The sequence below is a fragment of the Trichosurus vulpecula genome, chromosome 8, assembly GCF_011100635.1.
Source record: "Trichosurus vulpecula isolate mTriVul1 chromosome 8, mTriVul1.pri, whole genome shotgun sequence".
NCBI lineage: Eukaryota > Metazoa > Chordata > Mammalia > Diprotodontia > Phalangeridae > Trichosurus > Trichosurus vulpecula.
This window is the reverse complement of record NC_050580.1, coordinates 205,290,364-205,310,529: the sequence shown is the minus strand read 5'-3', so window position 1 is coordinate 205,310,529 and position 20,166 is coordinate 205,290,364. Positions and strand designations below refer to the sequence as shown.

At 40.3% G+C, this 20,166-nt stretch overlaps 1 protein-coding gene across 1 annotated transcript in view; it reads right to left on the bottom strand.

Annotated features, from left to right (window-relative positions):
* Positions 1–9,063, bottom strand: part of DPF3 (double PHD fingers 3) — a 420,028-nt gene extending 410,965 nt beyond the window's left edge. Inside the window, 1 exon segment of the mRNA XM_036736699.1 lies at positions 9,032–9,063. Coding sequence (XP_036592594.1) covers positions 9,032–9,063 — 32 coding nt within the window.
* Between the last annotated feature and the right edge of the window lie 11,103 nt (positions 9,064–20,166).

The following is a 20,166-nucleotide window of genomic DNA, read 5'->3' as shown; positions in this document are numbered from 1 at the left end:
CTTTGGAGTCAGAAGTTGCATTCATGGAGTCATCATGCATTAGAGTTATTGCTATCTCTTACCCCTCTGGAGAAGGAAGACCTCTATGGACAGACTGAATCCTAAGTTTACATAAGTTATACTTATTCAATATAAAGACAGTAGGCATAACAGATAGAGAACTAGACTGGAATCCAGGAAGACCTACGACACATATGAGCCATGTGACTCTAAGCAAATCACTTAACTTCTCAATGTTCTAGGCAACTCTTCAAAGCTACGAATTGTAGAGACGGTGCCAATCTGAATTAGTGTAGGGAGTTTCCTCACCCAGGAAGTCCCTATACCAGTGAAATTACAGGTCCAGGCCCTAGCTCTGTCTCATGCTTCAATAATTTAAGAATGTGTGATTTCATTAGCAAAGGCACATTTTCCACGAATGTATCTCACAGTTCCTTCATGCCTTAGTAGTTTCGTGAGGTTTTGTGGTCACTGATGGGCAGAAAATGCAACCTAATTGAAGCAGCAAGGCACCCTGAGGAAACAACATGTGCCAAATGGGTCAAACCACCATCACCAACTCCCTCCATGTGCTCATGGTATCAGCCTAAAATCCTGAGCCCAAGAACTTTAAGAATGTCAGCTCTGTCCCCAACCCAGACAACCAACCTCACTTCAAGCCTGGCTCCTGTAGCCATCAAAGAAGAGAACAACCCTTGTTTTAAAAAAAGGGGGAGCGAGGGGGCAGAGCCAAGATGGCAGCTGGAAAGCAGGGACTTGCTTAAGTTCCCCACCCCCAGGTCCCTCCAAACACCTATTAAAAATGGCTCTGAACAAATCCTAGAGCTGCAGAACCCACAAAATAGCAAAGGGAAGCAGGACTCCAGCCCAGGACAGCTTGGATGGTCACTGGGAAGGGTCTATCACATGGAGCTGGGAGCTGAGCGGAGCAGAGCCCAGCGTGGGCCACTCCAGGACCAACCAGACCAGGAGCTGGGCAGAACAGGCCCTAGCGCCCTGAATCAGTGAGCCGTGGCAGCTACCAGACTTCTCAACCCACAAACGCCAAAGATAATAGAGAAGGTTAGTGGGAAAAGCTGCTGGGACAGAGTAAAAGGAGTTTGCAGTCAGCTACCGCCCCAGGGGCGGCAGAGGTGGTGCAGCTCTGAGGCTGCTTCCAGAGCTACAGCTGCAGTTGCTTCTGGCCCCAGGCCCACCTGGTGGGAGGAATTAAGCAGCAGATTAGAGCAGGAGTGCAAAGCCTGCTTTGCTCTGCCTAGATCTGGCTGCAATCCTGGTTGGCGATTCTTGGGGGAAAAGGAGTGCTGGTGTGGCAGAGCTTGCTGTGTAGAAGTAGCTCTGAAAACAGTAGCATAGCCCCTCAAGCTTGGGATAAAGTACTCTCTACTCTACAAGCAGTCATATCCCAACAAAAAGCTCAAAGGTCAAGTAGTTGGCTGGGAACATGAACAGGCAGCAAAAGTGGTCTCAGATTCAGACTCAGACTTTGGAATCTTTTTCTGGTGACAAAGAAGACCAAAACATACAGCAAGAAGAAGTCAACAAAGTCAAAGAGCCTACATCAAAAGCCTCCAAGAAAAATATGAATTGGGCTCAGGCCATGGAAGAGCTCAAAAAGGATTTGGAAAAGCAAGTAAGAGAAGTAGAGGAAAAATTGGGAAGAGAAATGAGAGTGATGCAAGAAAATCATGAAAAACAATGCTAAAGGAGACCCCAAAAAATACTGAAGAAAATAGCACCTTAAAAAAATAGACTAACTCAAATGGCAAAAGAGCTCCAAAAAAACAATGAGAAGAAGAATGCCTTGAAAGGCAGAATTACCCAAATGGAAAAGGAGGTCCAAAAGACCACTGAAGAAAAAGTACCTTAAAAATTAGATTGGAGCAAGTGGAAGCTAGTGACTTGATGAGAAATCAAGTTATTATAAAACAGAACCAAAGGAATGAAAAAGTAGAAGACAATGTGAAATATCTCATTGGAAAAGCTACTGACCTGGAAAATAGATCCAGGAGAGATAATTTAAAAATTATTGGACTACCTGAAAGCCATGATCAAAAAAAGAGCCTAGATATCATCTTTCAAGAAATGATCAAGGAGAACTGCCCTAATATTCTAGAGCCAAAGGGTAAAATAGAAATTGAAAGAATCCACAGATCACCTCCTCAGAAAGATCCCAAAAAGAAAACTCCTAGGAATAGTCACCAAATTCCAGAGCTCCCAGATCAAGGAGAAAATGCTGCAAGCAGCCAGAAAGAAACAATTTGAGTATTGTGGAAACACAATCAGGATAACACAAGATCTAGCAGCTTCTACATTAAGGGATTGAAGGGCTTGGAATATAATATTCCAGAGGTCAATAGAGCTAGGATTAAAACCAAGAATCACCTACCCAGCAAAACTGAGTATCATGCTCCAAAGCAAAATATGAACTTTCAATAAAATAGAGGACTTTCAAGCTTTCTCAGTGAAAAGACCAGAGCTGAATAGAAAATGTGACTTTCAAACACAAGAATCAAGAGAAGCATGAAAAGGTAAACAAGAAAGAGAAATCATAAGGAACTTACTACAGTTGAACTGTTTTGTTTGCATTCCTACATGGAAGATGATGTATGTAATTCATGAGACCTCAGTATTAGGGTAGCTGAAGGGAATATACATATATATGCATATATATATATATATATATATATATATACACGCATATATAGAGAGAGAATCAGAGGGCACAGGGTGGGTTGAATATGAATGGATAATATCTAAAAAAATAAAATCAAATTAAGGGATGAGAGAGGAATATTTTGAGAGAGGGAGAAAGGGAGAGATAGAATGAGGTAAATTACCTCACATAAAAGTGGCAAGAAAAAGTAGTTCTGTTGGAAGGGAAGAGGGGCAGGTGAGGGAGAATGAGTGAATCTTCCTCTCCTCAGATTTGACTTGAGGAGGGAATAACATACACACTCAATTGGTATCTTACACCACAGGAAAGGAGGAAGGGGATGAAAAGGGGGGGATGATAGAAGGGAGGGCAGATAGGGGGAGGAGGTAATCAAAAGCAAACACTTTCAAAAAGGGACAGGGTCAAGGGAGAAAATTGAATAAAGGGGGACAGGATAGGAGGGAGCAAAATATAGTTAGTCTTTCACAACAGGAGTATTGTGGAAGGGTTTTACATAATGATATGCATGTGGCCTATGTTGAATTGTTTGCCTTCTTAGGGAGGGTGGGTGGGGAAGGAAGAGGGGAGAGAATTTGGAACTCAAAGTTTTAAAAGGAGATGTTCAAAAACAAAAGTGTTTTTGCATGCAACTGGGAAATAAGATATACAGGCAATGGGGCATAGAAATCTATCTTGCCTTACAAGAAAGTAAGAGAAAAAGGGATGGGGGGAGTGGGGTGACAGAAGGGAGGGCATACTAGGGAACGGGGCAATCAGAATATATGCCATCTTGGAGTGAGGGGGGAGGGTAGAAATGGGGAGAAAATTTGTAATTCAAAATCAATGCTGAAAACTAAAAATATTAAATAAAAAGGGGAGGGAGGGATCACCATCTCTACCTGCACCACCCCCTGCCAACCATCTGTCACCAACAGCCAGTAAGGCCCAAGAATTCTGGAAATAATTGGAGACCCCTCCCCCAGATCTCTGCTTCTAGTCAAGTCCTTGAAACCATGGTCCAAAGCAGCAATCTTTGCAGAGATGCTATCTAACAATTGCCTCTGCAGGTGCAACATCCTCTTCCTACTAAGCATCCATGGTTATGGAAGAGTGGGGAAAAAGAAGTTTTCACTAACAAAGTTCTTGGTCATGTGAAATAGACATGAGTTTCATCAGCAAATTCTTTTCACTTTCTATCCAAGTAGTCATAGGAATGATGTCGATGCATTAAAGTAGATTTTGCACCCTAAGAACCATGAGAGCTTTCCATCTGGCTTTCAGGGAAAAACTCCTCTATGGATTATTTTCCCCATTAAAATGTGAGTTCTTTGAAAGCAGAGATTGTCATCTTTCTATTTGCATCTCCAGCATTTAGCACAGTGCTTTGTATAAGTGCTTAACAAATGTTCTTTTGTTTATTCAAAAGAATATAGACCTAGTGACCAGCCTTCTGGTAATGGGCAGCTAGGTTGCACAATGGTTGAGCACCTGATTTGGATTCAAATCCAGCCTTAGACACTTAGTAGCTGTGACCCTGGACAAATCACTTCACCACTGTCTGCTTCAGTTTCCCAATCTATAAAATGGAAATAATAGTCACACTTACCTCCCAAGATTGTTATGAGGATAAAATGTGATATTTGTAAATCATTTTGCAAGCCCTATATACATGCTAGCTATTATTAAACTTAACTAGACTTATTTTCAGGTGACAAGGACACACAGTCCATTGTTACATACAGCCCAACCTTCTCCACTTGGTAGGACCCGTCAGCGTTTGCAATTTACCAGCATAACTTTTAAGAATCTAAGGCCACACACATTCCACAATCAGAATAGATCTTTAGTAGAGGTTCATAGCTCCAGGGTTTCAGGAGTCTACTAATCTGGCCCTTTATTGATAACTACTTTAAGACAAAATATTCTTTGTTCCAAAATTTTTCATTAACAAATTATTTCTCTGTTATAGTTGCATTCTGATGTCTAATCATGGCACGAAAGTGACCCTAGGCTCTCCAAGGCTATGCCAGCAGAGAACAAACTCTGGAAGTTTCGACTGAAATGGAAAGGCTTTAGTAACAGCCCAGAAGTGGGTTCTGTCTGTCCTCCATTGACCAGTTTAGCTAAGTTTAGAGAACAGATTGATCACCAAGGAATCGACCTAGGGTGAGTCACAATTCACGAAATGTCTACTAAAGCATAGAAGGGTTATGATCTACATTAGTTGGGGAGGGGGGGAGGTATATTGTACCCACACTAATTAAATCACAAATCCTTGAGGCACTGAAATATTAAAGTAATGAATGATTAATTTCTATAATATATCAAAAACCTGTCATTTCATTAGTAGAGGGCAAATGGCAACCCTTCTATACAGTTAAAAGTTTTACAGATTTGCCTGAATCTCAAAGAGGTTAACTAGACCATGTTTCTAGAACTAGTTATAACAGTCAAAATTTGAACTCAGGTCTTCCTTAACTCCAAGTCCCATACATAGTCTATTCATTACCCAATCCTGCCTCTCAGTTGATACTACAGTTGTAATATTAATATCTGACCAAATGATTCAGATATCCCATTTAACTTCTATTCCTGTTAAGGTTTTTAACAACTTGACTTTAAAAAAAAGGAAATTGAAGGATCATCCTGAATATAGGAATATCAGCATGGATTTCTGAATTAGCTTTTTCAACTGTATTTTAAGATTTTAATTGTATTAAGTGCATTAAGATTCTATTGACAAATAGTAATAAATCAGAATACAATATGCAATAAATTATCTTCTATACAATGCTCATCTGATTCATATTTTGTGAGCATGTGTATCATAAAAGTTTTACCACACAGCTCTTAATGTGTGCTTGTGTATGTGTTCAATGTGGCATCCATACATCAAACTCAGACAATATAATTGATAATGTGGAATAGACCTAGATTACTACAAGCACCCATCAGCGCTTTTAAATTGTATTTTGCCCAGATGTGGCAGTGCAGTGGTTGGAATACCTGCTGCTTCCTCTTTTGTGGTCTGATCAGTCTAGCCAACCCCCATCTCTGTCCCTAGCAGCCCCTAAGAGGTTAAAGGCAACCACACAGAATGAATCTACTCAAAAAAGAGGATAAGGGGTGCAATAAAAAGTAACAGGAAAGGAAGTTGAGATATCGAAGAGGAGACAGGGAGATACAAAATGTGCAATCAATTTAAGACCAGGTACCTACTGTATTGCATATCCCACATGGACAAAGCCAGTTTAAAAATGATCCATATGTATGGCAGAGTCCAACAGAGATGTTGCTTGAAACCTGAGCTAGTTTCTCCCAGCAGAGTTATCACTTTATCCATCACCACCCCCACCACCCCAATTTCAGAGCAAAACCTTTGTGTGACCAGTTTCTATAGGGGGCGTCTGTCTCTCCCCCCCACCACCACCACACACACCCTTTCCTTCTTTCTTTTTGAGAGAGAGAGGTGGGGGGAGATAATCAAAACGCAGACAGAGGAAATGCTAATGTCGTTCGGCTCTGTTTCATTGTCAGGAAGGACACATGAGGATAAAAACATCGCACTCGAAATCATTCTTCTCCCACCTCCCTCTCCCGCCCTATCCCTCCTTCCCCTCCCCCATTCCCCCTTCCTCCCCCACCATCCCCATCCGCATTATGTGTCTTACAGCTTTTGTTCTAATTTATCCCATGCATAATTTATCTATGTGTGTATTGTTTCTTGATCAGCAACTTTTAAAAACAAATGAAATATATAAGATGTTTTATTAAACAAGTTAAGAAGGGGGAGGGGAGGCAGATGGTGTCAGGCTGCCAGTAACAACCCTGTTTCTTCTACTACATTAGTAGTTTAAAAGACGTCAAGTGCAGAGAAGCTTCGCCCTCCATAGGTATTGTTTCCTCCTCCTCTCACCCCTAGGGAAAGGGGTTGAGATTTAGAAAGGAGGGGCTAATTATAAATTACTCCTCAACTCCCACCAAGAAAAAGCAAGGGGGCGAGGGGAAGGGGGGAAGTGCGGGTTTGTGTGTGCGCGCCCCGCGTGTACGCACGTAGAGAGTTATGATTTTACAAAAACATCACCTTTGCAACTGTTCGCAATTATACAAAGTCCAAATATAATGGTGCAGAATTAATTTTCCTAAACAGCGAGGAAATTCGGCCACCCCCTTCCAGGTTTTCTCCCTTCTAACTCCTCCCCTTATAGACATATTACTCCTACAATCAAAAGAAATAGTGAAAGGGAGAGGGTGACGATTGAAATTCGTGTACGCTACCTTGTAGCATCAGCACGCATCTTTCCCAATAGATTCAGTTAACTTAAGTTTCTATGGAGTGGTATTACCACTTCCATGTAATTTGTACTGGAAATAGGTGGACGGCAAATCAGCTGCTGAATGCAGTTGAACCTGACTGATTGAACAAGGGAAGGAAAGATAGGACACGGAGAAGTTACACCCATTTATGCTGTCATAAAACATTTTATTTCTTGGGTGAAACCCTGTGGTGATAAAGTACAACCTATCCAAGATCCTGAAGGAGAGACGCAGGAGCAACTGTCTTAAAAACCCAGGCTTCCGATGTCTTCTTCACTGTCTCTTTTTAAAAATGTCTGTCTGTTTGTCTGTCTATCTGTCTGTCTGTCTATACATATTTTTTTTTTTACTCTGAGGTTTGGAAAATTCAAGTTGCCGCTTTTTTCTCCTTTTTTCTTGTTCTTGCCGATATAAGAAAAGGTGAAATCAATACGTCACATTCCCTTCGTTCACCCTTTTCCCAATAGAAGCTTTCCTCCAATCACTCCTTAACTGCTGCTACTATCACCCAGCGGAGCGGGGTTGCGATAGGGGTAGACACCGAGGCAGTATCAGTGGCTGCCACCACCGGTCCCCGGAAAGCCCTCTGCTCTGAGGTGTTTCCAACTCGAGAAGAGAGGGAGGCGGGCTGAGCAGCGAGGAGTTGAAAGAATGCAGGTCACTGCCTACCACAGATCTCTGGAAAGTCCGACACCCACTCGATCTAACTAGGAGGTCCTGGGGAAGTAAGTAGAGTCTAGGGGCTCTCCTCGATCGTGCGAATTCGGAGGGATCATCACTCCTCTCCCACTCAGACACCCTTTGCAGCGCCACGCTCATCCCCTGAGGACACCCCCGGACTCTGCCCCCTTCACAGTCTGACAGCTTAACGGCACCCTGAACTGGAAAGAGCGACGGAAAGAAGCAAGCAAGCAAGAAAGGAAGGAAGAAACTCGATCTAGAGAAAGAGGACTGGCCCCTGCGTGCCCTCCCGTAGCCCTCCCTCTGTCCCGGATCTGGGCGCTCGCTCAAAGTCTTTCGGCAGCATCTAGAGGCACCTGCCCCCTCGCTCTGGCTCTAAGTAAAGGCTGCCTTTTCGAGCGAGGAAACACAAATCTTGTCTCCTCCTCCACTGTGTATTTATTACCTACCTCCCCCCCCCAAAAAAAAATCATTCATAAGAACAGCAGCTCGTTCCTTCCTCGAAATCAACCAGAGGTTAACCTGAGTAATTAATTTACTATGTTCAACGCATACACACACACACACACACACACACACACACACACACACACACACACACACACACACACACACACACACACACACACACACACACACCCCCTGATGAAAAAGAGCTAAGGGAATGCTCCCAGAGCTGCCCTGTCAGGAAAGCCCCGAGGCAGCCACCTGGACCTGCAATCACAGAGGACAGATTGCTTCCCTCGAAGAAGTCACTCAAAACTCCGGAAGGTTTGTAGAAAAACGAATTGGAGGCGGGAGGGAAAGAACCCTCCGAGTAAGATCAGAAAAGCACTGCAAACTCCGCAGGCGCCCGGTGTCCAGATCTCCGGGCTTGGCTGAAGCAGCAGAGGAAAAACCTGTCATTGGATACGGGTGCGCTCGACTTCTTCAAGCGCATTTTAAAACATTCTCTATGCCCTTCTCCACGCACATACATACACACACACACCTCTAATTCCAACCGCCCCATGTCCCCCAACTCGCCACCCCGTGGGGCTAGTGGAGCTCAGAATCGTGCCAGTCCCTGAGCTCTTTACAATCCCCGGAGCTTCCCAGCGCTCCGGTGCCAGTGTCCCCCAGCTGCTCCCTTCTCTCTCTCCTTCCACCAATTAAGCAGAACACAAATGTAACAATTTTCTTCTTGTTAATTGCATCTCCTGACATTTCTGCGGGTTGGGAGGGGGGAAAAAAGAAGAATCTGAAAGAAAAGAGAGAATGCGAAGGTTGGGAGGAGCCTGGAGACGCTGTGCATTGCCTGCGATCCGCACCGAGAAAGGCGCCCTTTTTTTCATATTGAAACCACGCGGAATATGTACATTTTTTAGTCTTACTTACGCTTTCAGGGGGTTGTGAATGACAGTCGCCATTTTGCTACAATGTAACAGAATATTGTCTGTCTCAGAGTTCTAAAGGTTTGCTCAGGGGAAGCGGATGGCCAATCAGAGAGCGGGATACCGGCCCGCTGACCAATCGGAGAAGACTGTCGCCAAGTGGGTGGAGCCTGAGCGATGGTAGTTATTAGGGGAGCTGTCAAAGCCCAGAGGTCACTCCCTTTTGTAGAGCTGGAAAGAGAGCAGGTCTTAAAGGGGCAGTACCATTACAGGAGCTCTTTTGGGGCTGGGAATGTGAAGACGGACAGAAGATTGTAGTATTTGGGCCGGTTTCCTACTTAAAAAAAAAAAATTAGGGACTTTGCCCTGATGAGCGAAAATACTTAAATAACATATATATATATATATTTTTAAAATCCAATCATTGAGTCTCGTTAATGATCTTGTGTTGCCAGTACTGGTTTTGATCCCCCAAAGGGCAAAGCCCCCTTATTCATGTGAAAAAAAATTGGAAGCCTGCCATTTCATCAAAGAAATACATTACATGTGTCCTGACATTTTCTACTGCGCTCTACCCTAAATATTTTTATTATTCTTATTCCCAATTTATTCTCTTTATCTCAGTCACCTTCCTCTTTAGGTTTCTTGGAACTGCTTAGCAGTGTGCGCTGCGCGCTGTACAACTCCAGGGCCGCAGCTCCCCTCCCCCTGGAATTTCTCAATGTCAGTCTTCCTCCTACAGCCAGTGCTTTGGTTACATAATGCACAGTGGCCAAACTGCGTGATCCCACCCCCACTACACACACACACACACACACACACACACACGTCCCTTCTGTCCGTCCCCCACCTCCCTAAAGAAACTTCTGAAATGATCACTTCTTCCGGTTAGCCAGCGTACTGAAACCTGGTGCTCTGATTTTTTATTTTATTTTCTTGGCTTCGAGGTGGGGGAAGCCCGAGAAAATCTTTGAAAAATGCATTTGTTACCTAATTGCTAGGAAAGTGAGTAACTTAGAGGCAGAAGTTGTGGAACACCAACTGGGTGTTACTAGAATCCCTTTCAGGGAGTGGCTCAAAGCTCTATTCTGGGTTTACCTATGACTACTTAGATAGAAGGTGAAAAGAATTCGCTAATAAATAATCCAATGTGTCTGCCTCTAGTTATTATAGGCTAAACTGGAGGGGGGGGAGGGGAGTCGGCTCTTCAATGGTTTTAGGCTTCCAAAGCTGCAAAGATGAAAGCTGCCAAAGGATATAATTATATCCTAAAACATGTATATAGTAATAGGGCTGGATTGATAAAAATTCTGTTTAACCTAGTAAGCATTCCCTAAAATAACTAAGACAATATTCTTTTTTTTTTAATTTGGGGTAAGGGTCCTTTTCATTCAAAACCTTGTTTCTGATGCCTCTTTCCTTGGTTCCTCTTTCTCTCCAGGCAATTAAAAAGATTCAACAACTTGTACAGAGTTCTGCCTTACATGATAAGACTTACAGATACACAGAGAAATATTGTAGCAGTGTGTTTGGCATAGCTAGAAACTTTTAACCCTCTCTTCCTAACTAGTTAATAATATGGATCAGTCTGTTTACTCACTATTGGGGTCTTTGTGCACAATGTTAGTACACAATTCTACCTCACCACAGGTTAAAGATTGAGAAGTTGTTCCTAATATTTTCAATAAAAATCTGAAAAATTCTTCCTTTATCAGTCTTCTGTTTTGAAAACTTCTGCTTGCCCTACAAAAGATGATGCACAATTTTTTAAAACTAACAACAACCAATATTCCCATTGAGAAAATTCAATTCTCGCAGGTAGTTTTTTTATCCCATTTAAAATATCTAGTGATTTTACTGTCTAAGGTATCTGATATGTTTACACACAATGGGAACACTAAAAGTAAGTGAGCTATAATCAGATGACATTTACTAAGAGTTCACTTTATTCAAAGTACCATACTTCACTGCAGAGAGGAAGTAGGAAACATATGTGTGTATACTATAAATATATATAGTTTGTAGGTTAAGACCTATAAGCAGAAATGAGTCCTTTTGAAAATGGGCTGATCTATCTGCAAAATGGAAGACCAAATCTGCCCAAGCATGGAAAAGTTTGATACAAGGCTTAGTAAACATTTAAGCTTATTTTTAAACCACATGTAAGAAGTTGAAAAACCCAAAATTTAAAAATAATTAACAAGAGAGTTTCACATTTGTAATCCAATGAACTATTTTCAATTAATATTTTAGTACTTCATTCACAAAGGTATGTTTTCTTAAAGTATGAAGGAAGCTTCTATTACCACTTGACCAATTATGCCTGCCAATTTGTAGATGGTCTGACCTATGTATAAAATAACCAGTTTCTCTAACTTAGCTTGACCTTGTGTGTATGCATGTATGTATGCATGTATATGTGTTTATGTATGTGTGAATATGTGCATACATACACATTTACAGCCTCACAAAAGTACATACCAGTGTGAGTACAATATCTGGAACTACTTAGGAGAAAAACTTTCAACAGACTTTTTCTTAATTTACATCAGTTTTACAGTATAGATGTTTAATTCTGATAGAATCATAGATTATTAGAGTTAGAATGAACCTTAAAGATCATTTCATCCAACACTTACACTTTACAAAGAAAGAAAATGAGTCCCGGAAAGTAGAAGTGACTTCACTGAAGTCATACATCTAATTATTGGCAGAACCGGGACTCAAATCCAGGTCTCCTAAATTCTAGTCTGGTGCTTTTTCCATGACACCATGCTACTTTCCTGACTGTCCTGGGAATATAAGCCCTTTAAGAGCACTTCCCTAGTCTATCAGAATAAAAGAATAAAACAGAAAGTGAAACTGACCCTTCCATTTTTTTTAAAACTCACTGATCAAAGAAATGATGAGCAAATGAGCAACCTTGATTGGAAAACACTAAATTAGATTTTGTAAATTATACATTAACAAAACTTCAGTTAAGGAATGTATCTGCTTACACTAGAAAACATTTTCCTGTTGATATGAACTCTCTAAAACACTCTTCTGTGTTTCTAAAGCTTTTTGTACAGCTTGTCTGTTCTGTTCATTATCAACCCCATAGACCATTCTCTTTGATCTTTGGCTGTTCAGTCAAGAACAGAGATGTTTCAGAATGCCACCCACCTTCTCAACCTATGCAGTCAATATAGTGAGTGAGGATATCCATGAAAAGAAAAGCAGAGAATAGCTCAAGTCATGTTAATTCATTCTGTGATGTAGCAATCCCAAAGTGTACCAGCAAGTCATTTTACTTTTGTCAACAGGATTCTCTCTCATTCTTAGTGTAGATGCCACCAGAGATGTTGTTAAAAAAAAAACCTTCAATCTAACTACCAAAAGTTAGAACTTTGTTATGGCAGCAAATAAGTCAATGCTGAAAGAAGTCCACTGAGAAACTGAGGAGATATCAATTGGGGGATGACTGATAAGTCATTGAAATACTCTTGTGCTGTAAGAAATGATGGAGGGGATAGTTTCAGAGAAACCTGGTTAGAATTGTATAAACTAAGCAGAACCAGAACAATCACATAACAGTAACTATATTGTCAAAATAAAGAACTCTGAAAGACTTAAGAACTCTGATCAATACAAATGACCAACCACAACTCTAGGACTCATGATGAAACATGCTACTCATCTGCTAACAAAGAGGTGATCATGGATTCAGGGTGCAGATGGAGACCTATTTTATTTGGACACGGCCAACGTAGGAATTTGTGTTGCTTAACTATACATGTTTGTAAGTTATTCTACTTTTTGTTTTTCTTGCTTTCTCAAGGTGGGGACAATGGGGGAGGAGAGGGGAATAGGATGGAGAAAAAGTAGATTTTCAATGACTGAAAAAATTTTTAAAATAAAAAATAAAAGAAACTACAGAGAATTCCATTTCTTCCCTACTCAGCAACCTCAGATTTCGCTAACTTACTTCAAAAAAGAAGGTTGAAATGTAAGATTTTCTTTTCCTATATTAGTTAGACCTGGGGCTACCAAAGATTCCACATCCTGGAATGGAATCCAAGATAAATGTAATTCCTGAGTGGGCTACTGGACTGGTTAAGAGAGTCTCCACCAGGGGTGGGGAATCTTTGGCCTCGAGGCCACATGTGGCCCTCTAGGTCCTCAAGTTCAGCCCTTTGACTGAATCCAAGCTTCATAGAACAAATACCCTTATTGAGGGATATTGAGGCCACATGTGGCCTCTGGGCCAAAGGTTTCCCTACTCTGCCCCAAACATTCCCTTGATCTGATTATAAGAGCAGGTATAACTTTTTAATTAGTTTTTGAGGGCTCTTTTGTTTCATTTTGTTTTTTTCCAGAGGCAGCCCATTGGTCACACTCCACTGAAGCCCTTGACCACCTGCTCCCTTACATTTTAGTCCCTGACACAGAAGGAAGCTCCCAAAGACAGAAGAACAGTTCCCTTCAGCTCTCTCTTCTCTAGAGCACCAATCTTCCCTCCTTTCTCAGAGAGAAAGAATCTGGTTGGGAGGGGTGGGATGGAAAGGGTAATAAAGAATTATAGGATTTTTCATAGAATTTTAAATGGGCAACTCTCTTATTTTACAGATGAGGAAACTGAAGGCCAAAGAAGACAAGTGACTTGTCCAAGATCATCTAGTCGAGAGATAGAGGAAGCTAGAAGGCAGCAAGGGGTTTCCTCTCAGAAAGCAGAGAACAAAAATATGTGGGACTGTGGATGATTCTCTCGGGTTCCCAAAATCCCAAATTTTCAAAAGAATCAATAAAAATAAATGAGAACATCTGCTTGCAGCCTCATAGGTATGTTCTGAGTTTTCTCTTTACCTTCAGTTCTTTCTTCTCCAAAGTCTTAGCAATCTCTTTCAATCTATATGTATTCAGTTCCCATAGGGCCCTAAGGCCTTGAGATCAATCAATCATCAATAAATATTTATTAAGTACCTACTACATGCCAGGCATTGTGCTAAGTACTGGGGATACAAAAAGAGGCAAAAGACCCTCAGGAACTTATAATCTAAAGGGGGAGTTTACAATCTATCACATAAAGATCAATTGAAAGAACTAGGTATATTTAGCCTGGAGAAAACAAGAGAGTTGTCTTCAAGGATTTCAAGGCCTGTCACCTAGAAGAAGGATTGTAATGGTTCTGACTGACCAAAGGGAAGGGGCAGAAGTAGGAGGGAAATGTGGAAATTGCAGAGAGGCCCAGGGTCCACGTAAAAAAAAAATTCTTGACAATGAGAGCTGTCCAAAAGTAGAATGGAATGTCTTGGGAGGGTGTGGAGTTCCCCCTCCTAGAGGTCAGTAAGCAAAAGCTGATTGATCGCGTGTCAGGTATGTTGTAGAGAGAATTCTCTGTCAGATACAAACTGGGTTAGACAGCTTCATTGGTCCCTAACTGTGAGATTCTATGATTTTTGTGAACTAACTCCTGCCCCCAGGTATTAGCTGATAAGTACTCAAGGCTTACCCCTCTCAGAGGCATTTACATTTTAATAAGGAACTGCAAGGAATGAATTTCTTATTAGATACACAGTGGCTGATAAGAGTTGTTGTTCAGTCCCCCCGTGACCCTTCATGACCCCATTTGGGTTTTGTTGGCAAAAATACTGGAGGGGTTTGCCATTTCCTTCTCCAGCTCATTTGACAGATGAGGAAACTGAGGTAAACAGAGGTGAAGTGACTTACCCAGGGTCACACAGTTAATAAGTGTCTGAGGCCAGATTTGAACTCAGGAAGATGAGTCTTCCTGACACCAGACCTGGCACTCTATCCATTGTATCACCTAGCTGCCCCAACACTCAATAAATAGTTACTAATGGATTGACTGGAATTTTGGGCACAAAGACTTGGCTGTGGGAAAAAGATTTGGGAGCAGGGAACTTTCTGTCCAAATGACCTAATTACAAAATGGACCCTGACTCCTTTGTTCTCTCAATTATTTTAGTAATGCCAGATAATCGTATCATAACTATGCCTTATTTCTTATTCCTCCCAAAGATATTGGGAGGAAAGTTTAATAATTTTTAAAATAAATTTTATTGACTTAAATAAAAAAATTAACATTCTATATCTGCCACAAACATTTTTATGCAAACATCTCTGTACGTGGCACTGTGCTAAGAACCGGGATTTCAAAACCAGTATGGAAAACAATCCCTACCCTCAAGCAGCTGACATTTTATTAGCAAATTTACTATTTACTACAGCTTACATTTACTATCAAATACATATTTTTCCAAAACTTCTTCAAGCCTCAAAAATCATACCTGCCAACCCCTGCTCGCTAAAGTAATGATAATTATTTCTCCTTAAATTTATTGTCCATTACAATTTATGTGGGGCTTTCATACACCTCTCATTTGATCCTCACGACAAATTTATGGGGCATATGAAGCAGGCACTACTACTGTCACTATTTTACAGACGAAGAACTAAGGTTTAAATCAATTGAGTGACTTGCCCAAAGTATTATCTGTAGATAATAATAATGGCTGGCATTTATACTGCACTTTACATACATTATCTCATTTGCCTTTTATAACAACTCTAAGGACTACAGATATCTTCACTTTATAGATGAGGACATGCAGACTTAGAGGTGTTAAATCCTTTGCCATGGTCACACAGCCAGTAAGTGTCAAGAGACAGGATCTGAACCAAGGTCTTTCAGGACTCCAAGACCAGAACTTGTTCCAGGTCTTCTTTTTCCATGTCCTATAACAGCAAGGCCTATAATTCAGGATGAAACCAAAAGGTATAATACACAAATGTTCCATTACCATCAGTAAGGAATCTACGAGGACAGTTTCTCCTGTAGGCATTTGGCGAACAAATTTCCTCATACTGTCTACAAATGCCGGCTGAAAACAAATTCACTTCTTGGCTTTTTTCCTGGGTGAATAAACTCCTCATCACCAGCAAAATCCCCCCTGCTTCTGGAGCCCCAAAGATTGCCCTCTGCAGGACACTGCTTTAAATGTAATGACAATATTTTGCAGCTGTTTCCTTCACTCACACCATTCACATGGATAGCATCAGAGAAGCTACTTGGATTATGAATATCTGCACCATGCAGCAATCATCCCGCAAAATTCGGAAATCGAAGCATATGTTTATACAGCTAGCTGGTGGTTCTGCGAATAATCAAAACATCAGAAAGATAGGTGTCCATACAGTAGCTGCGGCAATCAAAATACTTAAAGTGTCCTATCCTCTGGCAAAGAAGAGGATGAACACAGGGTTCTGACAGGTGTTTTCCATCTCTGACTGCTGTGAGCAGTGAACTCTGGCCTGCATAGCTGCAAACAGATCCAAGCTCCATGTTTATGTTGCATAAGATGATAAAGAGAGGAGATGGACTTAAGCTCCAATGAGGAAACCATTCCATTTAAAATGTATTTAAATCAATAGAAAGGAATCTCAATGGAAAGTACTGGGACAATGGGGCTGATTGTCAGCTAGGACTGATCACCAAGAGGGAGGAACCCTACCAGAAAGTATAGGAGAGAAAAGAGACTAAGGGAATCAGCCTTAAAGGACCTAAGAGAAACACCGAAAGCAGAGGAAGCGAAAGAGAAGCTGTTCAGGTGAGATGGAATAGATGAGAAGTGTGACAGAATAAAAACCTAGTTCTTATTTTTTAAATATTATTTCCAATTACATGTAAAGACAATTTTTAACAGTTTTTTAAAGTTTTGAGTTACAAGTTATCCCTCTCCCTCCCTCCTGTCCCCTCTCCTCAAGAAGGCAAATAATATGATATAGATTATACATGCACAGTCATACAAAACACATTTCCATATTAGTCATGTAAAAGAAAATGTAGACTAAAAAAAATCAAGAAAATTTTTTAAAGTTTGCTTTCATCTGCATTCAAACTCCAGTTCTTTCTCCAGAAGTAGATAGCGTTTTTCATCATAAAGCCTTTGGAATTAAGACCTAGTTCTTTAATAGGAAGGAAAAATCAAAGAAGTATTCCCTTTTAAATCCAAAGAAATGGGACTACCAATGATCTTGGCCTGAAATGAAACTTAATAGTACTGGTCCTTATACCTTCAAGGCTGTATCTGTTCTCCACAGATTAGATTTCATTTCTGTATATCATAGATAAATCTATATATCATGGAGACACTATTATCCTCGACATTCAAAGATGTGTCTGCCATCAGGGTTGTTTGCAGTACAGAAGTGGACTGGTCAACAATGAATTTAAAGGGCACTTCATTTTCAGGAAATTTTTGTGCTGATTTTAATCACCTTAATGTGATTTTTTTTAGATCAATTTAATCTCTATCAGACTCACCAGTATCAAGGACCCACAGCTTACCTAGAGAGTAAGGTCTCACCCCATAAAAAAATGATAACATCTTCCCCACATCAAACCTTACTCCTAAACATCCCGTGATTCCAACAGACACATCTATGTTAGCAACATTGACAGTAACCCTATCAGAGATTCATTGGAAGTGTCTGCCCACACTCAGTGACTTTGTATTTACTTTTTATGCATTTTAAATGTTTTTATTTATGTTCATATTTTCCTCCTGGATCACTGCCTTGTCATGGCAGAGGAGTTTGCATAACTCAATGAAACCATGAGCTATGCTGTGCAGGGTTACCCAAGATGGAGAGGTCATAATGGAGAGTTCCAACAAAGGGTTATCCACTGGAGAAGAAAATGGCAAACCACTCCGATATCTTTACCAAAAAAAACCTTATGGATCAGATGCTTGGATAGACTTTGGAAGATAGTGGAGGACAGAAGGGCCTGGCATTCTATGGTCCACAGAATCATGAAGAGTCAGACTTGACTGAACAACAGCAATGTTCATATTGCTTCCTCCAACTTCAGGACAGTTTTTTTTTTATTTTGTATTTGTATCCCCCAAGAATCTTGCACTAAGTAGTTATTTAATATATTCTTGTCAGGGTTGGGTCAGAATGGCAGAGAGGAGAGTTGAACCCGGTTCCATCTTCTGACTCCAAATTGGATGCTACCTATCATAAATGTGCAAGTGAAAAAGACTAGGAGTCTGGGGTGGGTTTTTTTTTTAATTTCAATTTCACAAATGCAAAGGTAGTCAGAATATGATTGCTCTCCATCTTAGCTTGTTGGGAGTCTTTTTGTCTTGAGAAGCCTGAAACATAAAAGTTAGGACTACAACTAAACAAGTTGTAAACAACTGATCTCAGTCTATAGGAACACTGATGTTGACTCCTTGTGGTAAATCTAAAATAACTTGAACCAGGGATTGTTTCTCCCACACAATGTCATTTTCATTCCAAAATTAGAAGAGTTGCTGTTTTAATTCCTGTTGCCAGGTTTAACTGTATATGTAGTGGAGGTGGAGGGAGATGAATAGAGGAGAGGAGACTGTATTGTACTCTTTTCCATTTCTGTGGATAAGGTTTATATTTTTATGTGGTAAAAGCTCAGAAAACAAGACAAAATGTTTCAGGAAGCTGGAAACATTTATGATAACAGTAGAACACAAAGATTCTGCACTTTAGGGAAATGATAAAGGAAGCTCTATAAGGTACTAGAAGTGAAAAAGATCAGAATATGGAAAATACATAAGTGGAAGAATGTGAAATGAGCAATAGTAAAAATGTCTGGGAAGACTGGAAAGCAGCCTGGCAGAAATAGGTTTAGACAGATATCTCATACCATATTCCAGAAGCACCAAATAGAGACATGACCAAAATATAAAACAACATGCCATAAGCAAATTAGAGAAAAAGGGAAATAGATACCTTTCACAATTATGGATGGGAACGAGTTCCTAACTAAGCAAGAGACAGAGATGATCATAAAAGGGAAAATGGATAATATCAGTTGAAGAAAATTGAAACACTTTTTGTACAAGCAAAATCAATGCAATTAGAATTAGAAGGAAAACAACTGGGAAAAATCTTTATAGCAAATTTTTCTGATAAAGGCAAAATATTCTCTGCTATATAAGGAATTTACACAAATGCATAAGAATGAGAGCCATTCTATAGACAAGTGGCCAAGCAATGTGAATAGTTTTCAAAAGAAGAAATGCAAGTTATCAACCACCATATAAAAATGCTACAAATCACTAAGAAGGGAAATGCAAATTAAAACTTTTGAGGTTCCACCTCTCATCCATCAATTTGTCAAAGATTTTTAAAAAAAGAAAATGGCAATTGTTGGAGGGGCTGTGGGTAGACAGGCACATTGATACACAGCTAATGGAGCTGTGAATTGGTCCAATCTTTCTGGAAAGCAATTTGGAACTATACCCAAACAGTTATTAATTTGTGTATACCCATTGACCCAGAGATACAATAACTAGGCATAAACACCAAATAAGTCAAAGATGGAGGGAAACAACCTATATGTATAAAACATTGATAGCAGCACCTTTTGTTGCAGCAAATAACCTGGACACAAAATGACTGTCCATCAATTGAAAGAATGGCTGAGCAAATAATGGTATGAATATAATGAAATATTATTACCCCCATAAGAAATTAGGTATATGACAACTTCAGAAAAATCTGGGAAGGCTGGCATTGCGATAAAGAATGATGTAAGCAGAACCAGGAAAACAATTTAATGGCTACAAAAAATATAAAGAAAACAGCTTTGAAAGACTTCAAAACTCAGATCAGTGCAATGACCTATCATGACTTCAGAAGACTGAGGATGAATTATGCTTCCCACCTCTTAGCAGGGGGTTGATGAGTTAGAGGTGAAGAATGAAACATATGTTTTCAGATACAGCCAATATTTTCACTTGTTTTATCAGAAATAGTAGAGTTAGGGTGAGTTTTTAGGAACAGAACTAGAAATTATCAGAAATTGAACTGAGACATATCTGGCAAATTCATAATAGTTATAAGCTTGAGAAAAAGGAGAAGGAATCTATCTGAATTCAAGGATAGGAGGTATTAGAAATAAATCATAAAGGCAGAAAAGGCTAGATTGGACTGTCATTAAATTCTAGGTGAAAAAGAGAGAAAGTGAATGGAGTCAAGTGCCTTCTAAAAGGTTTTCCTTTGGGTTGTCAAGGGTTTAGATGTTAATAAAGAAGGGTGTGCTGTGTGAAGGTGAGGTGAGATTAGGTGCATTATCCATAATACCAAGGT